Source organism: Salvelinus namaycush, chromosome 19 (assembly GCF_016432855.1).
Source record: "Salvelinus namaycush isolate Seneca chromosome 19, SaNama_1.0, whole genome shotgun sequence".
Lineage (NCBI taxonomy): Eukaryota > Metazoa > Chordata > Actinopteri > Salmoniformes > Salmonidae > Salvelinus > Salvelinus namaycush.
The window spans coordinates 30,109,582-30,128,942 of NC_052325.1; the positions used below are offsets into that span (position 1 = coordinate 30,109,582).

Here is a 19,361-nt window from a genome sequence, read left to right on the forward strand (position 1 = left end):
AGCGTCTTTCATCCTCCCCCTCTCTCACACTCAGGGTCCTACTTTCTGTAATTTCCGTTTCAGTGTGGGTGTTCAGTCAGCCACAGGCAATGAGTCACTCTGAAAGTGAAGTGTTTGAATGGTCAGTGTTAGTGCATGCAGAGAACACTGTGGGAATGGTGTGGATAGACCTTGATGCTAACTGTCTGTATGCGTGGCTTTAGGCCTATGTTTCTTGGAATTTTTTGGGGGGGGACTGTTTTGTGTGTAAGCATTTTGGCGACTGATTTTGTGTGTGTCGGTAATTGCAATGAGAATCGGCTGTCTAAGTAGTCAAGCAGCCTACTGGATGACCCTCAAGAATGTGCACTTCTCAGTGCAAGATCTCTGAATGTAGGACTGCAAGATCTCTAACAGAAGTACTTCTCAGCAGTTTGCTGCTCTATTGATTGGTATCTTATTGTGTAGGAAGAGACCTTGCCAATGGAGGTCAGTGCAGAACATATGGGTCAAAAAGTGCTCGGTGGGAACAGGTCTGAGTGCTGATATCTGGGGTCTGTGCTTAGTTGGCTGGGAGACAGGAGGCTGTCAAGACCTTTGTCCTTCAGTAAAAGTGTCAGGAAGGGAAACGTCACTATTAGGCTAATCAACACATTTGAGGATAGAAAGGAATCAGGTTGAAATAAATCCCCTCCCGCTCTGCCTTTCTACCTCCATTCTCTCCGCTTTCTTATCTCTCTCTCGCCGTCTGTGGGCATGTTTCTCTTAGCAGCGCTGCTCTGTCGTTCTTTCGTCAGTTCATTGCAAACACAATGGTCCCAAAATAGCTGGAGAATGGCGTGGTTATGGCAAACGAATGCTACTGACTCGGGAGATAGTAGGGGGAGCCAGGAAATGTGCTGCCCGTACCTTTGGAAAGAGGCAGAGACGGAATGAGAGAGCCTGTGTATCTCTTTTTGTACTTTTGTGGTCTGTTTGGGTTGGTGTGTGTGTGTCGTTATGGGTTGTGTGGTGTATTTTCTGACTGAGGGAGAGGGACTCTTGCCAGAAACTTCTAAGATGGACCAAATGGAGAGGAAGCGTGCGAGAGAGAGACAGTGAGGAGAAGGGCCCAGATTTAAGGAGAGAGAAGGATTGCGAAGGGGAAGAGTGCTGACCGGAGCCTTGGCCCTGAGACACTGGTAAAGTGTTTTGCTTTGCTCTTTAGGATGAGGGTACACACACACACACACACACACACACACACCAGGTTTTTTTCCTGGATCAATAAGAGGCTTAAGTGGTTGGCCGGCCCATCGGTGCAGCTTGATACATTTTTGGGGGGATCATTTTAGAGGTGGTGTAGATTTTCTTTTTTTTGGTAAGCATTTCACTGTAAGGTCTACACCTGTTGTATTTTGCGCACGTGACAAACTTTGATTTGATAGCTAACACAATGTGCCATTGGAACACAGGAGTGATAGTTGCTGATAATGTAGATATTCCATAAAAAATCTGCCATTTCCAGCTACAATAGTCATTTACAACATTAACAATGTCTACACTGTATTTATGATCAATTTGATGTCATTTTAAATGGCAAAAAATGTGTTTCTTTCAAAAACAAGGACATTTCTAAGTGACCCCAAACTTTTGAATGGTAGTGTATTCACCCAACAGACTCCTCTTTTCCGCATCTCTGGCGCCATTTATATTAAGCGAGCCTACCCGAAGAGTCTCCATAAGAATTGGGAGAAAAGCCCATATATATATATACACATACACACATATATACATACATACATACATACATACATACATACAGTGGGGCAAAAAAGTATTTAGTCAGCCACCAATTGTGCAAGTTCTCCCACTTAAAAAGATGAGAGGCCTGTAATTTTCATCATAGGTACACTTCAACTATGACAGACAATGAGAAAAAAAATCCAGAAAATCACATTGTAGGATTTTTAATGAATTTATTTACAAATTATTGTGGAAAATAAGTATTTGGTCACCTACAAACAAGCAAGATTTCTGGCTCTCACAGACCTGTAACTTCTTCTTTAAGAGGCTCCTCTGTCCTCCACTCGTTACCTGTATTAATGGCACCTGTTTGAACTTGTTATCAGTATAAAAGACACCTGTCCACAACCTCAAACAGTCACACTCCAAACTCCACTATGGCCAAGACCAAAGCACTGTCAAAGGACACCAGAAACAAAATTGTAGACCTGCACCAGGCTGGGAAGACTGAATCTGCAATAGGTAAGCAGCTTGGTTTGAAGAAATCAACTGTGGGAGCAATTATTAGGAAATGGAATACATACAAGACCACTGATAATCTCCCTCGATCTGGGGCTCCACGCAAGATCTCACCCCGTGGGGTCAAAATGATCACAAGAACGGTGAGCAAAAATCCCAGAACCACACGGGGGGACCTAATGAATGACCTGCAGAGAGCTGGGACCAAAGTAACAAAGCCTACCATCAGCAAGGGCATTGAAGATGAAACGTGGCTGGGTCTTTCAGCATGACAATGATCCCAAACACACCGCCCGGGCAACGAAGGAGTGGCTTCGTAAGAAGCATTTCAAGGTCCTGGAGTGGCCTAGCCAGTCTCCAGATCTCAACCCCATAGAAAATCTTTGGTGGGAGTTGAAAGTCTGTGTTGCCCAGCAACAGCCCCAAAACATCACTGCTCTAGAGGAGATCTGTATGGAGGAATGGGCCAATACCGTAGAATAGTTTAGAGTACAGTTTACACATATGAGATGAGTAATGCAAGATACGGAGACATTATTAGTGACTAGTGATCCATTTCCTTGAGGTGGCCTGTGATTTTAATCTATGTCTATAGGCAGCAGCCTCTGATGTGCTGGAGATGGCTGTTTAACTGTCAGTGGTGTAGTATAGAATACAATACATATGAAATGAGTGATGCAATATGTAAACAATTTTAAAAGTGACTAAGATACTGTAGAATAGTGTGGAGTGCAGTTTATACATATGAGATGAGTAATGCTAGACACGGAACATTGTTAAAGTGGCTAGTGATCTATTTCTAAAAGTGGCCAGTGATTCCTAATCTATGTCTATATGCAGCCGCCTCTAATGTGCTAGTGATGGCTATTTAACAGTCTGATGGCCTTGAGATGGAAGCTGTTTTTCAGTCTCGGGCCCAGCTTTGATGCACCTGTACTGACCTCACCTTCTGGATGATAGCGGGGTGAACAGGCAGTGGCTTGGGTGGTTGTTGTGCTTGATGATCTTTTGGACCTTCCTGTGACATCGGGTGCTGTAGGTGTCCAGGAGGGCAGGAAGTTTGCCCCCGCACCAACTTCTGGAGAGCTTTGCGGTTGTGGGCGCTGCAGTTGCCGTACCAGGAGGTGATACAGCCCGACAGGATGCTCTCAATTGTGCATCTGTAAAAGTTTGAGGGTTTTAAGCCAAGTTTCTTTAGCCTCGTGAGGTTGAAGAGGCGCTGTTGCGCCTTCACCACACTGTCTGTGTGGGTGGATTTCAGTTTGTCAGTGATGTGTAAACTGAGGAACTTGAAGCTTTCCACCTTCTCCACAGCGGTCCCATTGATGTGGATGGGGGGTACTCCCTCTGCTGTTTCCTGAAGTCCACGATCATCTCCTTTTAGTTTTGTTGACGTTGAGTGTGAGGTTATTTCCCTGGCACCACACTCCCAGAGCCCTCACCTCCTCCCCGTAGGCTGTCTCGTTGTTAGTAATCAAGCCTACTACTGTTGTCGTCTGCATACTTGATGATTGAGTTGGAGATGTGCTTGGCCACGCAGTCATGGGTAAACAGGGAGTACAGGAGGGGGCTGAGCATGCACCCCTTTGGGGCCCCAGTGTTGAGGATCAGTGAAGTGGAGGTGTTGTTTCCTACCTTCACCACATGGGGGCAACCCGTCAGGAAGTCCAGGACCCAGTTGAACACGGCGGGGGTCAAACCCAGGGCCTCAAGCTTGATGATGAGCTTGAAAGGTACTATTGTGTTGAATGCTGAGCTATAGTCAATGAACAGCATTCTTACATAGGTATGCCTCCTACCCAGATGGGACAGGGCAGTGTGGTGGCGATTGCATCGTCTGTGGATCTAAGACGTCGGTGTCCGCCATGTGGCTGGTTTTCCCTTTATAATCTGTGATTGTCTGTAGACCCTGCCACATACGTCTAGTTTCTGAGCCGTTGAACTGGGACTCAACTTTGTCCCTATACCGACGTTTAGCCTGCTTGATTGCTTTGCGGAGGGAATAACTACACTGTTTGTATTCTTCCATATTCCCAGTCTTCTAGCCCTGGTTAAATGCGGTGGTTCACACTTTCAGTTTTGCGGGAATGCTCCCTTTTATCCACGGTTTCTGTTTGGGGTAGGTTTTAATAGTCACAGTGGGTACAACATCTCCTATGCACTTCCTGAAACTCATTCAACATATCGATATTTGTTGATATTGTTTTCTGAAGCTCTGAACATATCCCAGTCCGTATGATCAAAACAATCTTGAAGCATGGATTCCAATTGGTCAGACCAGCGTTGACTAGTCCTCATATAAGGGCCTCCCCCACCTTCCTGTTTGAGTTTCTGCCTATAGGAGGGGAGGAGCAAGATGGATTTGTTGTCCGATTTGCCGAATGGAGGACCTTCTATGCATTCTGGAAGGTACTATAGCAATGGTTGGGGGTTTTAGCAGCGCCAACGGAGATGGCAGCATCGCGACTAGTTAAGGTTCTTGGTCACCTCCCTGACCAAGGCCCTTCTCCCCCTATTACTCAGTTTGGCCGGGTGGCCAGCTCTAGGAAGTCTTGGTGGTTCCAAGCTTTTTCCATTTAAGAATGATTGAGGCCACTGTGTTCTTGGACATTTTTTGGTACCCTTCCCCAGATCTGTGCCTCGACACAATCCGGATTTTGGAGCTCTACGGACAATTCCTTCGACCTCATTGTTTTGCTCTGACATGCACTGTCAACTGAGACCTTCATATAGACAGGTGTGTGCCTTTCCAAATCATGTCCAATCAATTGAATTTACCACAGGTGGACTCCAATCAAGTTGTAGAAACATCTCAAGGATGATCAATGGAAACAGGATGCACCTGAGCTCAATTTCGGAGTCTGAATACCTTTGTAAATAAAGTATTTCTGTTTTTATTTTTAATATATTTGCAAAAATGTATAAAAACCACAGTTTTTGCTTTTTCATAATGGGGTATTGTGTGTAGATTAAGGAAAACATTTAATTTAATCCATTTTAGAATAAGGCTGTAACATTGTGTAGGCTAGGCTACCTAGGCCTTTTTAATCCCAAATTGACTGGAATTAATCCAACACGATGCAACCCTACATACAGCAAGCTCAGCCCTGTTAGTGTTTGTCCAATAGCATTTGTCTGTTTGTGTAAAGGGTTTTCATCCTCTCTAGGGCCAAGAGTTTTTTATTTTTATTAACCTCTCTAGGCTAGATGGGACGCTACCGTCCCACCTGACCAACATCCAGTGAAAGTGCAGGGCGCCAAATTCAAACTACAGAATTGTAAATATTTAACATTCTTGAAAATACACATGCAATATGTCAAAATAAATCTTAACTTGTTAATCCAGCCACGGTGTCAGATTTCAAAGGCTTTACGGTGAAAGCAAACCATGCAATTATCTGAGGACAGCACCCCATCAAACAAACACAGACAATCATATTTCATCCCGCGACACAAATCTCAGAAATAACGTATAATTCATGCCTTTGAAGAGCTTCTTCTGTTGGCACTCCAATATGTCCCATAAACATCACAAATGGTCCTTTTGTTCGATTAATTCCGTCGTTATATCTCCAAAATGTCAATTTATTTGGCGCGTTTGATCCAGAAGAACACTGGTTCCAACTCGTGCAACATGACTACAAAATATCTAATAAGTTACCTGTAATCTTTGTCCAAACATTTCAAACAACTTTCCTAATACAGCTTTAGGTATTTTTTTACGTAAATAATCGATAAAATTTAAGACGGGATAAACTGCGTTAAATAGCAGATTTAAAACAAAGTTGAGCGAGCTTTCAGGTCGCGCGCCCCAACCACAACAGTACACTAGACTCGACCCTCGTTCTGAACAACCCTACTTCTTCATTTCTCAAAGGATAAACATCAACCAATTTCTAAAGACTGTTGACATCCAGTGGAAGCGAAAGGAACTGCAAGCAAGTGCCTTAGAAAGCTAGATCCACATAGAAAACCCATTTAAAAAGAGTGACCTCAAAAACAAAAAATCCTGGATGGTTTGTCCTTGGGGTTTTGCCTGCCAAATAAGTTCTGTTATACTCACAGACATCATTCAAACAGTTTTAGAAACTTCAGAGTGTTTTCTATCCAAATCTACTAATATCCATATCCTAGCTTCTGGGCCTGAGTAGCAGGCAGTTTACTTTGGGCAGACTTTTCATCCGGATGTGAAAATACCACCCCCTAGCCTAGAGGTAAATTTTTGATTTTTTTTACCATATGACCTGATTAGAAAAAAATAATCTGTTCCCATCATAGTCCATATGAAACATAACATTTTTGGGGGGGATTTATTACTATTTCATAGGCTACAACTACGGTCTGGAGTTAGGTTAGCCTACTACCAGATAAAGAAAAACTCTATGCCCCAGGAACAATTTCTCCCCCCCCCCCCCCACCACTCTGGGACATGTGGTGCCACCTCTGAAATCACCACACAAAAACAACTAAAGTGTGATCTGTTTTTAGTGGTGGAGATGGGCTTCCATAGTTTTAGGAGGCTCGGTGCAGCCGGCAGCTACTGCGACAATTTAAGAATGTAATTTCAGAATGTCTCTTAGACATTGTAGCAAATCTCTAGATTACTTTTAGCTGGATCCACTAGCTAGCCGAACCTTTTTAACCTACTTCCTACGAAAAACTAAAGCAGGAATTGGGGGCTGTGTATACCCCACCAGGTAGAGCCTGTGATTGGCTGACCAGGGAACACATGACACTAGCCAGGTGAGCATTGCCCCTAGCAAGATAGGTGTGAATTGCCCTCTGGAACCTCTCTGGAATAGTCAGGGGGTGGCATCAGCGCTCACCTACAGTGCTTTCAAAAGTATCTCATTTATGTAATCATTCACACCCCTGAGTCAATACATGTTAAAATCACCTTTGGCAGCGATTACAGCTGTAACTCTTTCTGGCTAAGTCAGAGTTTTGCACGCCTGGATTGTACAACATTTGCACATTATTCTTTTGAAAATTTCAGCTTTATCAAGTTGGTTTTTGATCATTGCCAGGCACCCATTTTCAAGTCAGTCAAAACTGTAACTAGACAACTCGAACATTCAATGTAGTCTTGGTAAGCAACTCCAGTGTACATTTGGCTTGTGTTTTAGGTTATTGTCCTGTTTTAGATTATTGTCCAGGTTTTCCTCTAGGATTTTGCCTGTCCTTAGCTCAATTCCATTTATTTTATCCTAAACTCATTAGCACTGTTCCCTCTAATTTTTACTGGCACTGAGCAGATTTCAGGTCTGCTGAGCGCACACTTGACCATTGTGAAAGTGATGTGCAACTTCCAGCATGTGTTTACTGTCGACACTGAGGCTGTACCCGCTTTAAGTTAGTTTTAAGTGGCCAAGTAGGCTACTGTAGCTATTTGATCATAATGTATGCCTACCAGAGTGGCCTACCACCAAAAGCAATGGAGAAAATCCATCCAATAACATTTTAACATGGAAATAGCTGTTCTATCGTTCAGCCTACAGTAACAGCCAATGTGTGGTGTTCAAAGGAGGCCTACATTCCATGAGACTTTTGAAACAGACACGCAGGGCTTGACATGAACCTGTTTATTCACTGGTCCTTCACACAAGGTGACTGAGTACTGTTGTGGTGTTTGATGCAGCAGCAGTGTAAAATAGGGAGGGGGAACAATGCAAATAGTCTGGGTAGCCATTTGATTAGCTGTTCAGGAGTCTTATGGCTTGGGGGTAGAAGTTAAGAAGCTTTTTGGACCTAGACTTGGCGCTCCGTTAGTGCTTGCCGTGCGGTAGCTGAGAGCACAGTCTCTGACTAGGGTTGCTGGAGTCTTTGATAATCTTTAGGGCCTTCCTCTGACACCGCCTGGTATAGAGGTCCAGTATGGCAGGAAGCTTGGCCCCGGTGATGTACTGGGCCATGCGCACTACCCTCTAGTGCCTTGCGGTCGGAGCAGCTGTAGAAATCTTTGAGGACCCATGCCAAATCTTTTCAGTCTCCTGAGTGGGAATAGGCTTTGTTGTGCCCTCTTCACGACTGACTTGGTGTGTATTGGACCATGATAGTTAGTTGTTGATGTGGACACCAAGGAACTTGAAGCTTTCAACCTGCTCCACTACAGCCCCGTCGATGAGAATGGGGGCGTGCTCGGACAATCATCTCTTTTGTCTTGATCACGTTGAGGGAGAGGTTGTTATCCTGGCACCACACGGCCAGGTTGCTGACGACCTCTCTATAGGCTGTCTCATCGTTGTCGGTGATCAGGCCTACCACTGTTGTCATCGGCAAACTTAACGATGGTGTTGGAGTCGTGCCTGGCCGTGCAGTCATGAGTGAACAGGGTTGTCAGGAACAGCTGATGCTCTCATAAATGCTTCAGCGTTGCTTGTCTCGACGCGGGCATAGAAGTAATTTAGCTCGTTGGGGTATGTACGTACAGTCACTGTGGGGACGAAGCCAGTGACTGATGTGGTGTACTCCTCAATGCCATCGGAAGAATCCCGGAACATATTCCAGTCTCAGCTAGAAAAACATTTCTGTAGCTTAGCATCGTGTAATCTGACCAGTTCTTTATTGACCGAGTCACTGGTGCTTCCTGCTTTAATGTTTGCTTGTCGACTTACCAACCTGAGGATCATTGACGTCATGATTTTTCAGTTGTCTTGAAAGCACCATAAGTCAGTCGAGTGAACTATCCCTTGTTATAACATCTTTGGTCTGACAGACGCTTACGTGACAACCAGAATGCATTGTATGATGTCAACAAACATGGTGCCACACATAGCCGGTAAATAGCTTAGCATTAGCTCATCATAATCATTACAACATTCAAAAAAGTGTTTTACACATGTGTCCTGTCCACTGCAATCTATGCAAGAATCGGAATGCATGTTTTGTCACCAGTACTTGAAAAGGTGAATAAAACAGTAAATGCATTATGATCCATACGTGTGTGCTACAGCAGAAACGACAACACGATATACAGAAAATAAGCCACTTACTTTGATAGGAATGCACATGTGTTCAAAGTCCAATTTGTAAGGAAAACAACCATGAAGGCAATGTGGGCGCCAGCCAGAAAATGTGCTGGGGGAAAACGTTTGTTCAAGGTCTGTTCTGCCTAGAGATGCGCAATGTCTTCATACTTGATCTGGGGAAACACTAGGGAAATGCTTAGCCTCTCATTGAAGAGAAGTTTTCCATCTCCAGTAAAGCCTCAAACGTAAATTGTCCAACGGTGAAATGGGCAACTTATGTGAATTAACGAGAAGGTGGAACACACCTCAATTCAAACTGTTAGAAAATATTTTGAAATTGAGAAGTTAAAACGGCCTATAGATAATTAGCAGGCAGTGTGCCTTGGTTTGAGGGCAGCACAGCAGGTAACTATCCTGTTGCATAACAATCATATTTTGGAACAGTGAGAGCATTCTGACATCACGCGCATGAGAACTCACACAGGAGTGACGGTTAGAGATATTTTTGGAACTCGTGCATGAAAAGGTTCAAATCAAGTTAAACATTATTATTGCACACAGTCCATGCAACTTATTTGACTTGTTAAGAAGTTTTTACTCCTGAACTTATTTAGGCTTGCCATAACGAAGGGGTTGAATACGTATTGACTGAAGACATTTCAGATTTTTATTAATTTCAAAAAATATAATTCCATTTTGACATGGGGTTGTGTGTGTAGACCAGTGACACACTTTCTATTCAATCCATTTTGAAATTCAGGATGTAACACAAAATGTAGAGAAAGTCAAGGGGTGTGATTACTTTCTGAAGGCACTGTACTTTATATCTGGTTCAAGTCGTTTTAAGTTTAGACTGAGTTTTTCAACCCCAAATGTGTTTTTACATTTTTATACACACTGGTCTCAACTCTGGATAAACAAGAACAAGTGTCCACAGTCCCTCAGCCTAACTAACGCTCCATTTTCTCATGATCTTCCTCTTCCCAGGTTGTCTGCTCTTCATTCATCCCTCCCGTTCCCATTCGCCTCTGCATTCCCCACTAACGGGACAATTGTCACAGTTTTAGGGTTTTTCTTGTTCCCTATTGACTACTGTGCTGACCACATGGGCAGCATTAGACACACACACACCACCACTTTCCTTTTAATGCTGCTGCCTGACTGAACTGTCGACATGTTTCCTACTGCTCTCTTTCTGTGTCTTATTTAGCCTGTCTCTGATCTTACACAATCAGCAATATGGAACTACCTTGCCTCATAGTGATGTAGTAATTTCCTCTGTCACTCATGGTCATGCCTGGGTGAGGTTCATTTTATAGTGCACAAGTCCATTGGCTGGTTTAGCATTTGTTTGTGGATGAAGGGAGATGTAAGATGGGGACAGAGAGCAGGGTGAGAAGTGTAGAAGGAGCAGGGACTGATGGAGGGATACTGAGTGTGTTTGTGTGTGCGCCAGCCTTGAAAGGGCAAAGGATTTTGGCATGGTGACACGAGAGGGCATTACTGGCACATGCCAACCATGTCACATGGGGGGGATTAGAGGGAGAGATGGAGTGAGTGCGAAGTAGAGCTGGGACAATATACCGAAAAATTGTTAAATAACGGTTCTGCAGATGTCTTTGTTCGAAAACCATTATTCGGTCAACAGTAATAGCCTATGCATTATGCTGATTCCTGCTATAAAATGATCTGCCTGTCTTCATTTCACTGTTGGCTGCTTTGTGAGCGAGCCACTCACTTCCTCTTCCCACTGTGTGCACGGAGGAGGGGGAGAGATTCTGAGAAGCGTAACCATTTGACCGTTGCTCGATGTTTTCAAAACAACTACTGAGAAAGATGGGCATGTGAGAGTAGGGCTCACGATATGGGCAAAATATCATGTCACAGTATTTTTGTTGTTGACTATTTTATGTTTTTGAATAATAAAAGTTTTTTAGTAGTGCGTGAATGTTTTAAACTGTTCAATTCAACCCCAAAATTTTCTGCACTCATTTGTGAATTTCCACACTGCCACATAAATTCACTCTGGCTATCTACTCCGATTTTCAGAGCACTCTTGTCTGAGTGTACCAGAGCGCACAATAACTTATGAATTTACAAACGCACAACCTGGTTGGATATGACCGGTGTCGGTAAAAAAACATCATTAAATTATAACATCACAGTTAGTCACCAATGCTCTAGATAACAGTTCATATTTAAGGTGAAAACCAGAGGGAGGTGGTAAGCAGTTGGAGTACGTGGTAAGTAAAATGGTCCGTGAGTTGTTCTCTCATTTGTCTGGAAGTAGCTAGCCAACTTTAGCCAGTTAGCTTGGGTGCTTGGCTGCCCTTGTTAGGTCAGAACACTCGGATCAACCCTACTCCTCGGCCAGAGCGTCCAGTGTGTGCTCTGAACGCTCCGAGAGCAAAATGCTTTGAATTTACGCACTCTGGCATTCCAGAGTGAATATACAAACACACCCTTGGGTGAACTGTTGTTGTCATGGAAATAGAACGTTAATTCTACACTTAGAATATAAATATATAGTGGGCACTTAAGTGTTTGACATGACAATGAATCAAAATGCCAGGGAGAAGTTATTGTGACAGGTTAGGAAGCAAAGTAAGGGTGTGTTTCCTAGGGGACCCTATAATCTTTAGCTACATGAACTTTATCTTCAAGTAGCCAACATATTCATGCTTCGCCTCTTCCTCTTTTGATTTAGAAGATACCGTAGCACAAACATGCTGATTTAGGCCTACGCCAGCACTGGTTTCAGGCTGTATTAGCTAGATACGTCTGCTCTGACTCAGTACATTTATTAGCTAACATGATTTAGCTAAAACTTGCTAAGAAAATACAAAATAGCTGTTTGCAGATGTAAGAAACAAACTAGTGTATTTATAGAAGCTAGTGGATTTATATTAAGAAGCGAAGTGGAAACAGCATTGTTGTCATCAACATTATTGCTTGACATTGACTATGTAGACTGAACACAAGTGTCTCCTTCTCAAGCAACAACATGCAGTCCTTGAGTGACGGGACGGGGCTAGGTCTGTGTGGAAAGCGGCATCGAGAGAGTGATGACTAACGTAGCAGAGTGAATAATAAAAATGGACGTTACACACTGCATATCACATTTAACAAATCTAACATTAAAATACCATTAAAGGTAAAGTAGAAACCCAAATCGGTCCGTGCATCAATACTGGTAGATTGTAAAATACGGTATACCGCCCAGTCCTAGGTGAGAGAAAGATTTAGGGCTGTGGTTTAAGCATTGTCAGGAGTCTTGTTCTTGGAGGCTGAAACAGTAGAGGTTAGAGGTCGACCGATTTTATGATTTTTCAACGCCGATACCAATACCGATTATTGGAGGACCAAAAAAGCCAATACCGATTAATCGGCCAACTTTCTTTTTATTAAAAAAATATATATTTGTAATAATGACAATTACAACAATACTGAATGAACACTTATTTTAACTTAATATAATACATCAATAAAATCAATTTAGCCTCAAATAAATAATGAAACATGTTCAATTTGGTTTAAATAATGCACAAAGTGTTGGAGAAGAAAGTTAAAGTGCAATGTAAAAAGGTTAATGTTTAAGTTCCTTGCTCAGAACATGAGAAAGCTGGTGGTTCCTTTTAACATGAGTCTTCAATATTACCAGGTAAGAAGTTTTAGGTTGTAGTTATTATAGGAATTATAGGACTATTTCTCTCTACGATTTGTATTTCATATACCTTTACATTTACATTTAAGTCATTTAGCAGACGCTCTTATCCAGAGCGACTTACAAATTGGAAAGTTCATACATATTCATCCTGGTCCCCCCGTGGGGAATGAACCCACAACCCTGGCGTTGCAAGCGCCATGCTCTACCAACTGAGCCACACGGGACCACAGCCTTTGACTATTGGATGTTCTTATAGGCACTTTAGTATTGCCAGTGTAACAGTATAGCTTCCATCCCTCTCCTCGCCGCTACCTGAGCTCGAACCAGGAACACATCGACAACAGCCACCCTCGAAGCAGCGTTACCCATGCAGAGCAAGGGGAACAACTACTCCAAGTCTCAGAGCGAGTGACGTTTGAAACGCTGTTAGCGTGCACCCCGCTAACTAGCTAGCCATTTCACATCGGTTACACCAGCCTAATCTCGGGAGTTGATAGGCTTGAAGTCATAAACAGCGCAATGCTTGAAGCATTGCGAAGAGCTGCTGGCAAAACGCACGAAAGTGCTGTTTGAATGAATGCTTACGAGCCTGCTGGTGCCTACCATCGCTCAGTCAATCATAATTCTAACATAATAACACACAGAAATACGAGCCTTAGGTCATTAATATGGTCAAATCCGGAAACTATCATCTCGAAAACAAAACGTTTATTCTTCCAGTGAAATACGGAACCGTTCCGTATTTTATCTAACTGGTGGCATCCAGTCCATCCATCCATCAACTGTTGCCTATACCCTGACTCTGCGTGCAATGAGCGCAAGAGAAGTGACACAATTTCACCTGGTTAATATTGCCTGCTAACCTGGATTTCTTTTAGCTAAATATGCAGGTTTAAAAAATATATACTTCTGTGTATTGATTTTAAGAAAGGCATTGATGTTTATGGTTAGGTACACGTTGGCGCAACGACAGTCCTTTTTCGCGAATGCGCACTGCATCGATTATATGCAACGCAGGACACGCTAGATAAACTAGTAATATCATCAACCATGTGTAGTTATAACTAGTGATTTATGATTGATTGATTGTTTTTTATAAGATAAGTTTAATGCTAGCTAGCAACTTACCTTGGCTTCTTACTGCATTCGCGTAACAGGCGGGCTCCTCGTGAGGCAGGTGGTTAGAGCATTGGACTAGTTAACTGTAAGGTTGCAAGATTGAATCCCTGAGCTGACAAGGTCAAATCTGTCGTTCTGCCCCTGAACAAGGCAGTTAACCCACCGTTCCTAGGCCGTCATTGAAAATAAGAATGTGTTCTTAACTGACTTGTCTAGTTAAATAAAGGTGTAAAATTATATTTTTTTTAAACGGCAAAATCGGCGTCCAAAATTACCGATTTCCGATTGTTATGAAAACTTGAAATCAGCCCTAATTAATCGGCCATTCCGATTAATCGGTCGACCTCTAGTAGAGGTGTGTGTGGGGGGGGGGGGTGGTGGTTCTCTGTGGCAGCGTGTATGGGCTCTATCTCTGTGGCAGCGTGTATGGGCTCTATCTCTGTGGCAGCGTGTATGGGCTCTATCTCTGTGGCAGCGTGTATGGGCTCTATCTCTGTGGCAGCGTGTATGGGCTCTATCTCTGTGGCAGCGTGTATGGGCTCTATCTCTGTGGCAGCGTGTATGGGCTCTATCACTGTGGCAGCGTGTATGGGCTCTCACTGTGGCAGCGTGTATGGGCTCTATCACTGTGGCAGCGTGTATGGGCTCTATCACTGTGGCAGCGTGTATGGGCTCTATCACTGGCAGCGTGTATGGGCTCTATCACTGTGGCAGCGTGTATGGGCTCTATCACTTATAGCGTCACAAGATCAGCCCGCACTGGATCGACACACCTCTACCCTGAGGGGAACACGATCAGAGATCAATAACCACAACTACTGCAGTGTGTGTGACGTGTGTCTTCTGTGCATGTTTTGCAACGGCAACCTGCTCATGCTGTGTGTTTTAACTTCAGAGGGATTGACTTGTTGTGCCGTCGGTCAGTTGATTTAGCGTTCACCTCCACATCAGATGAGATGGAGACATTCCATTATATTAACCTGGGGATAAGTGGCTTTGAGACTATGATTTGACTGCTCTTCTCTGTTCTGTGTTCAGCATTCTCTCTAGATTTCTGTCTCTCCCTCTGTTGGAACGGCTGACCTACTTTAAGAAAATAGCTTAGAAACGTGTTGCTGTGCTCCAGGCAGAAAGATCACAGCCGCAAGGCATTGTGGCATGGCAAGGAGGTTGTAGGTGCACCTCAACTGGGAGACAGTCACTCAGACACGTGGCACGTCACCTGCTTTCCCCTTCACACATTCTCCATGTTTACTCTATAATGGGTTTGAGCCAGCAAACAAAGCACTAATGGATGTCTTGATTGTTTGCTATTGTGCCAGTCTTAACGTGTTGTATGGGAACTCCTGTCCATATACAGGGTGTTGCTGTGAAGGCTAAGATGAGATATTTGGAGAGGGGTTGTAAAATGGTTTGAGAAAATCAATTGACCTGATGAGAACTTTGGTGAGATGCCTGGTTCTCAAGATGAAGGACACTTGGAGAGAGGGACAGTGAGAACAATTCAGCGTCAAGTTAACTCACATAAATACTGTCTCACACACACTAAAACTGCACAAGTACCTCATCAGCACTCATGAACACACCGTCAGCAGCATAAATCAGTGAGGGGTATGGAGGTCACACACACACGAGGTCAGTGTCACAGTAGGAAGTAGGTGCGCAAAGTCATCAACGGCATTTTGGGAGTGTGTGGTTCATGTTGCTAGTAGCTATGTGTGGTAGTGATTTTGACTGCACATCATAAAGCCTGTTTTTCTTTTCTTTTTTTTCTCTCCCTTCACTGCCAACAAAGAGGTGTGGGAGTGTGTTATTGATCCTATCAGAGACTGAATAACTCCAGGAGACTGAGTGACTTGATCCTGTGTGTTAGGGTGGTGTGTTCTCTCATTGTGTGCTCCGTCTCAGAACCGGCAGTTTCTTCAGCATTTCCTCCTTAGTGACTCCACTTCCTGTTGATCCTGGGTGGCCCCCTGCGCATGCTTCCTCTCTGGGGTTAAAGGGGGACAACCGGGCAAGCCAGGGAGGGGAAGGATGGAGGACGAGAGGGAGGTAGAGTTTGGGTGTGAGACTAGGCACACACATCAAACAGCAATGTCATGAATCTAGACTAATTGTGTACCGTATAACTTTCACTAATAGCCCAGGCGTTTTATATGCTTCAATCACTGAACACAACCAGCTATAAACACAACTGCCGCTTATTAGAGACAGGCTTCTATTTGAGCCAGGCGTCTATTTCCTTAATGCACACAACTTTAGTCAATAAAATGTTGAAAAGACTACCACACTGTTTGTGACTGGTATAAACATAACAAAAATCCATTGCAGATCAGACTTGCAAAGACTAGGCTGCCTATCATACACCCTCGATTTTGTGCTTCAGCACCATAATCTCTCGTTCTGCCTTGTATCCCCTGTTGCAGCAAGATCAAAGCAGATAGACTTCAGTATTCAATGTTTGTCCTGGTCCCCAAGATGTCGGGGGATGTCTTTAATACCAGCCACTAGGGGCAAGCTAACCACGTATTACTTTATGCTTAACATCAAGTTTTTTTCTGTTTTAACAACCTTCGGTAGAGGGGGATAAAGAGATGGAAAGAGATGGATGAAGCTCTAGGAAGAGTGAAAAGGAGAATGAGGTAGAAGATAAAACACGAACACACTTGCGTAGGCACACACAAATAACTACTGTACATTGAGACGTTTCCACATTGCCGTGTGTGATCTAGCATCTTGAATGAATTCTGTAAGAACATTGTCTTAGTGGAGCTAATCCTCCTCGCGTGTTGCCTAGGGTTTAGGAAGGTTGAGGTGCAGACTTGCTCTTTTGCCCTTACGCACACATACATATGTGTGACCCAATTCAGGAAACTAGGCGTATGTCACAAGTCACGACTTCACAGGAGAGACGTTTTGAACGTAAGCATTTAAAAAAAATCAAAATTTAGTTTTGTGGAAAAATGCTTTCTCGAACATGTGAACTGTCGTGTGCCTTAATAACAAACTGTATATAAATGCACACTTTTGTGTATGCACGCAAACAAAGACACTGTAACAGGCTGGTTTCTCAGTAAAACCCAGGCATGAGCACTGCATCACTAACCTCTAACAGCAGAGGTTAATTCCAGTAAAATTACCCCTCTCAATCTCCTCCTTTCTGACCACAACCTCCCCTCAATCTTCTCATTCCTCCCTCTCACCAGTCCAGATAACAGTACCAGGAACAGGGTTACTCATAACACTCAGTATTTCCTAGATATGACACCACTGTCTACTACCACAGCACTAAGGGGGACGTATACTGCCCCCGCAGTTTGTAAAGATTCTTACAACACTTAATGCTCTATTTTTGTATTAGAAGTTGTTGCATGACTATTAGCCTACACTGGGACACAGTGAGATTTAATGTTGGAATAAAGAGCAGAAGATCTAATCCTTCCCCCCTCTATCTCCCCCTCTCTCTGTCCCTATAGAGAAGTTGGTAGCGTACCAGAGGGAGTTCCATGCCTTGAAAGAGCGCCTCCGTGTGGCCGAGCACCGGACCCTGCAGCGCTCTTCAGAGCTCAACAACATCCTGGAGCAGTTCAGACGGGCCATCGCTGAGACCAACGGCAGCAAGGACGCTCTCATCAACTTCTCAGGTAGACATACACACACCCAATATATGTTACTATCCTTGTAGGGATCTAAAATTGATTTCCATTAGAAATCCTACTTTCCCTAACCATAACCCTAAACCTAACCCCTAAGCTTAAAATAGCCTTTGTCCTCGTGGGGACGTGGGAGATGTCCCCACGAGGGAGAATTTTCCTTGTTTTAGTATCCTTGTGGGGACTTGGGGGATTTCCGATTCCCACAAAGATAGAAATACAAGCACACAATACACACAGGATGGATCTACATTCACTAGTTTCAGGTCACTGATCACAATATACTCCCACATCAAGAAACATGCAAGCTGAATCCCCCCCTTTCTTAATTGGGAACTCAGGTTGAGTAGACTGCATCATTTAGTTCTCCTCTTATCTAATAGCGTCTGTCCCCTCACTCTGACTGCTGCCTTCTGGCTGTGGTCCATCTCTATCCTACCCAGCCCTTTAGTAATGCTGAACTATAAGTAAAATGAACATGAAACTCTAACCCCCCCCACCACCAACCGTTCTACCAGGTGTAACTTTATGATTCTCAACTATTCTACCAACTCTGATTCCTTCTTGTATTTGTATGGCAGATGAGACACAGAAGTTGCTGAAGGAGCTGGCCAGTAGGAAGCCCCTTCAGGTGCCGAACATCTACCACCACATGCCTCACCTGCTCAACAATGAGGGCAGCCTGCACCCCGCTGTCCAGGTGGGCATGGGCCGCACTGGAGGTGAGACACACATACAGGCGTACGCACGCACACACATTTGCTCGCTCACATACAGTACCAGTCAAAAGTTTGGACACACCTACTCATTCCAGAGTTTTCTTTATTTTTACTATTTTTCTACATTGTTGAATAATAGTGAAGACATCAAAACTATGAAACAACACATATGGAATCATGTAGTAACCAAAAAAGTGTTAAACAAATCCAAAATATATTTTACATTTTTCAAAGTAGCCACCCTTTGCCTTGATGACAGCTTTGCATTCTCTCAACCAGCTTTTGTTTAAAAACAAATGATAAGCCATCCCATCTGGTTTGCGCTTAGTAGGACTATCGCTGCAGAATGCTCTGGTAGCCATGCTTGTTAAGAGTGCCTTGAATTCTAAATAAATCAGACAGTGTCACCAGAAAAGCACCATCACACCACCTCCTCCATGCTTCACGGTGGGAACCACACATGCGGAGATCATCCGTTCACCTACTCTGCCTCTCACAAAGACCAGGCGGTTGGAACCAAAAATCAAACATTTGGACTCATCAGACAAAAGGACAGATTTCCGCCGGTATAATGTCCATTGCTCGTGTTACTTGTCCCAAGCAAGTCTCTTCTTATTATTGGTGTCCTTTAGTAGTGGTTTCTTTGCAGCAATTCGACCATGAAGGCCTGATTCACGCAGTCTCCTCTGAACAGTTGATGTTGATGTGTCTTCCTTTCCTGTGGCGGTCCTCATGAGAGCTGGTTTCATCATAGCGCTTTGTTTTTTTGCGACTGCACATGAAACTTTCAAAGTTCTTGAAATTTTCCTGATCAAATGACCATGTCTTAAAGTATTGATGGACTGTCGTTTCTCTTTGCTTATTTGAGCGCTTCTTGCAATAATATGTACTTAGCTCGATTTGGTCAAATACAATTTTCTTCGCCTCACAAGTCCTCAACTGGCAGCTTCATTAAATAGTACCCGCAAAACACCAGTCTCAACGTCAACAGTGAATAGGCGACTCTAGGATG

General features: G+C 43.6%; 1 protein-coding gene across 3 annotated transcripts in view; it reads left to right on the plus strand.

The window, feature by feature from the left end:
- The window catches only part of LOC120064309 (alpha-1,3-mannosyl-glycoprotein 4-beta-N-acetylglucosaminyltransferase A-like), a 47,568-nt gene that overhangs the window by 16,678 nt on the left and 11,529 nt on the right, over nucleotides 1-19,361 (plus strand). For 2 of the 3 annotated variants that reach the window (XM_039014792.1, XM_039014794.1), the window contains exons 3-4: nucleotides 17,454-17,621; nucleotides 18,212-18,352. In XM_039014792.1, coding sequence (XP_038870720.1) covers nucleotides 17,454-17,621; nucleotides 18,212-18,352 — 309 coding nt within the window. Of the gene's footprint in view, nucleotides 1-1,022; nucleotides 1,161-17,453; nucleotides 17,622-18,211; nucleotides 18,353-19,361 lie in introns of those variants that run through there. The other variant, XM_039014795.1, reaches the window with a different exon arrangement.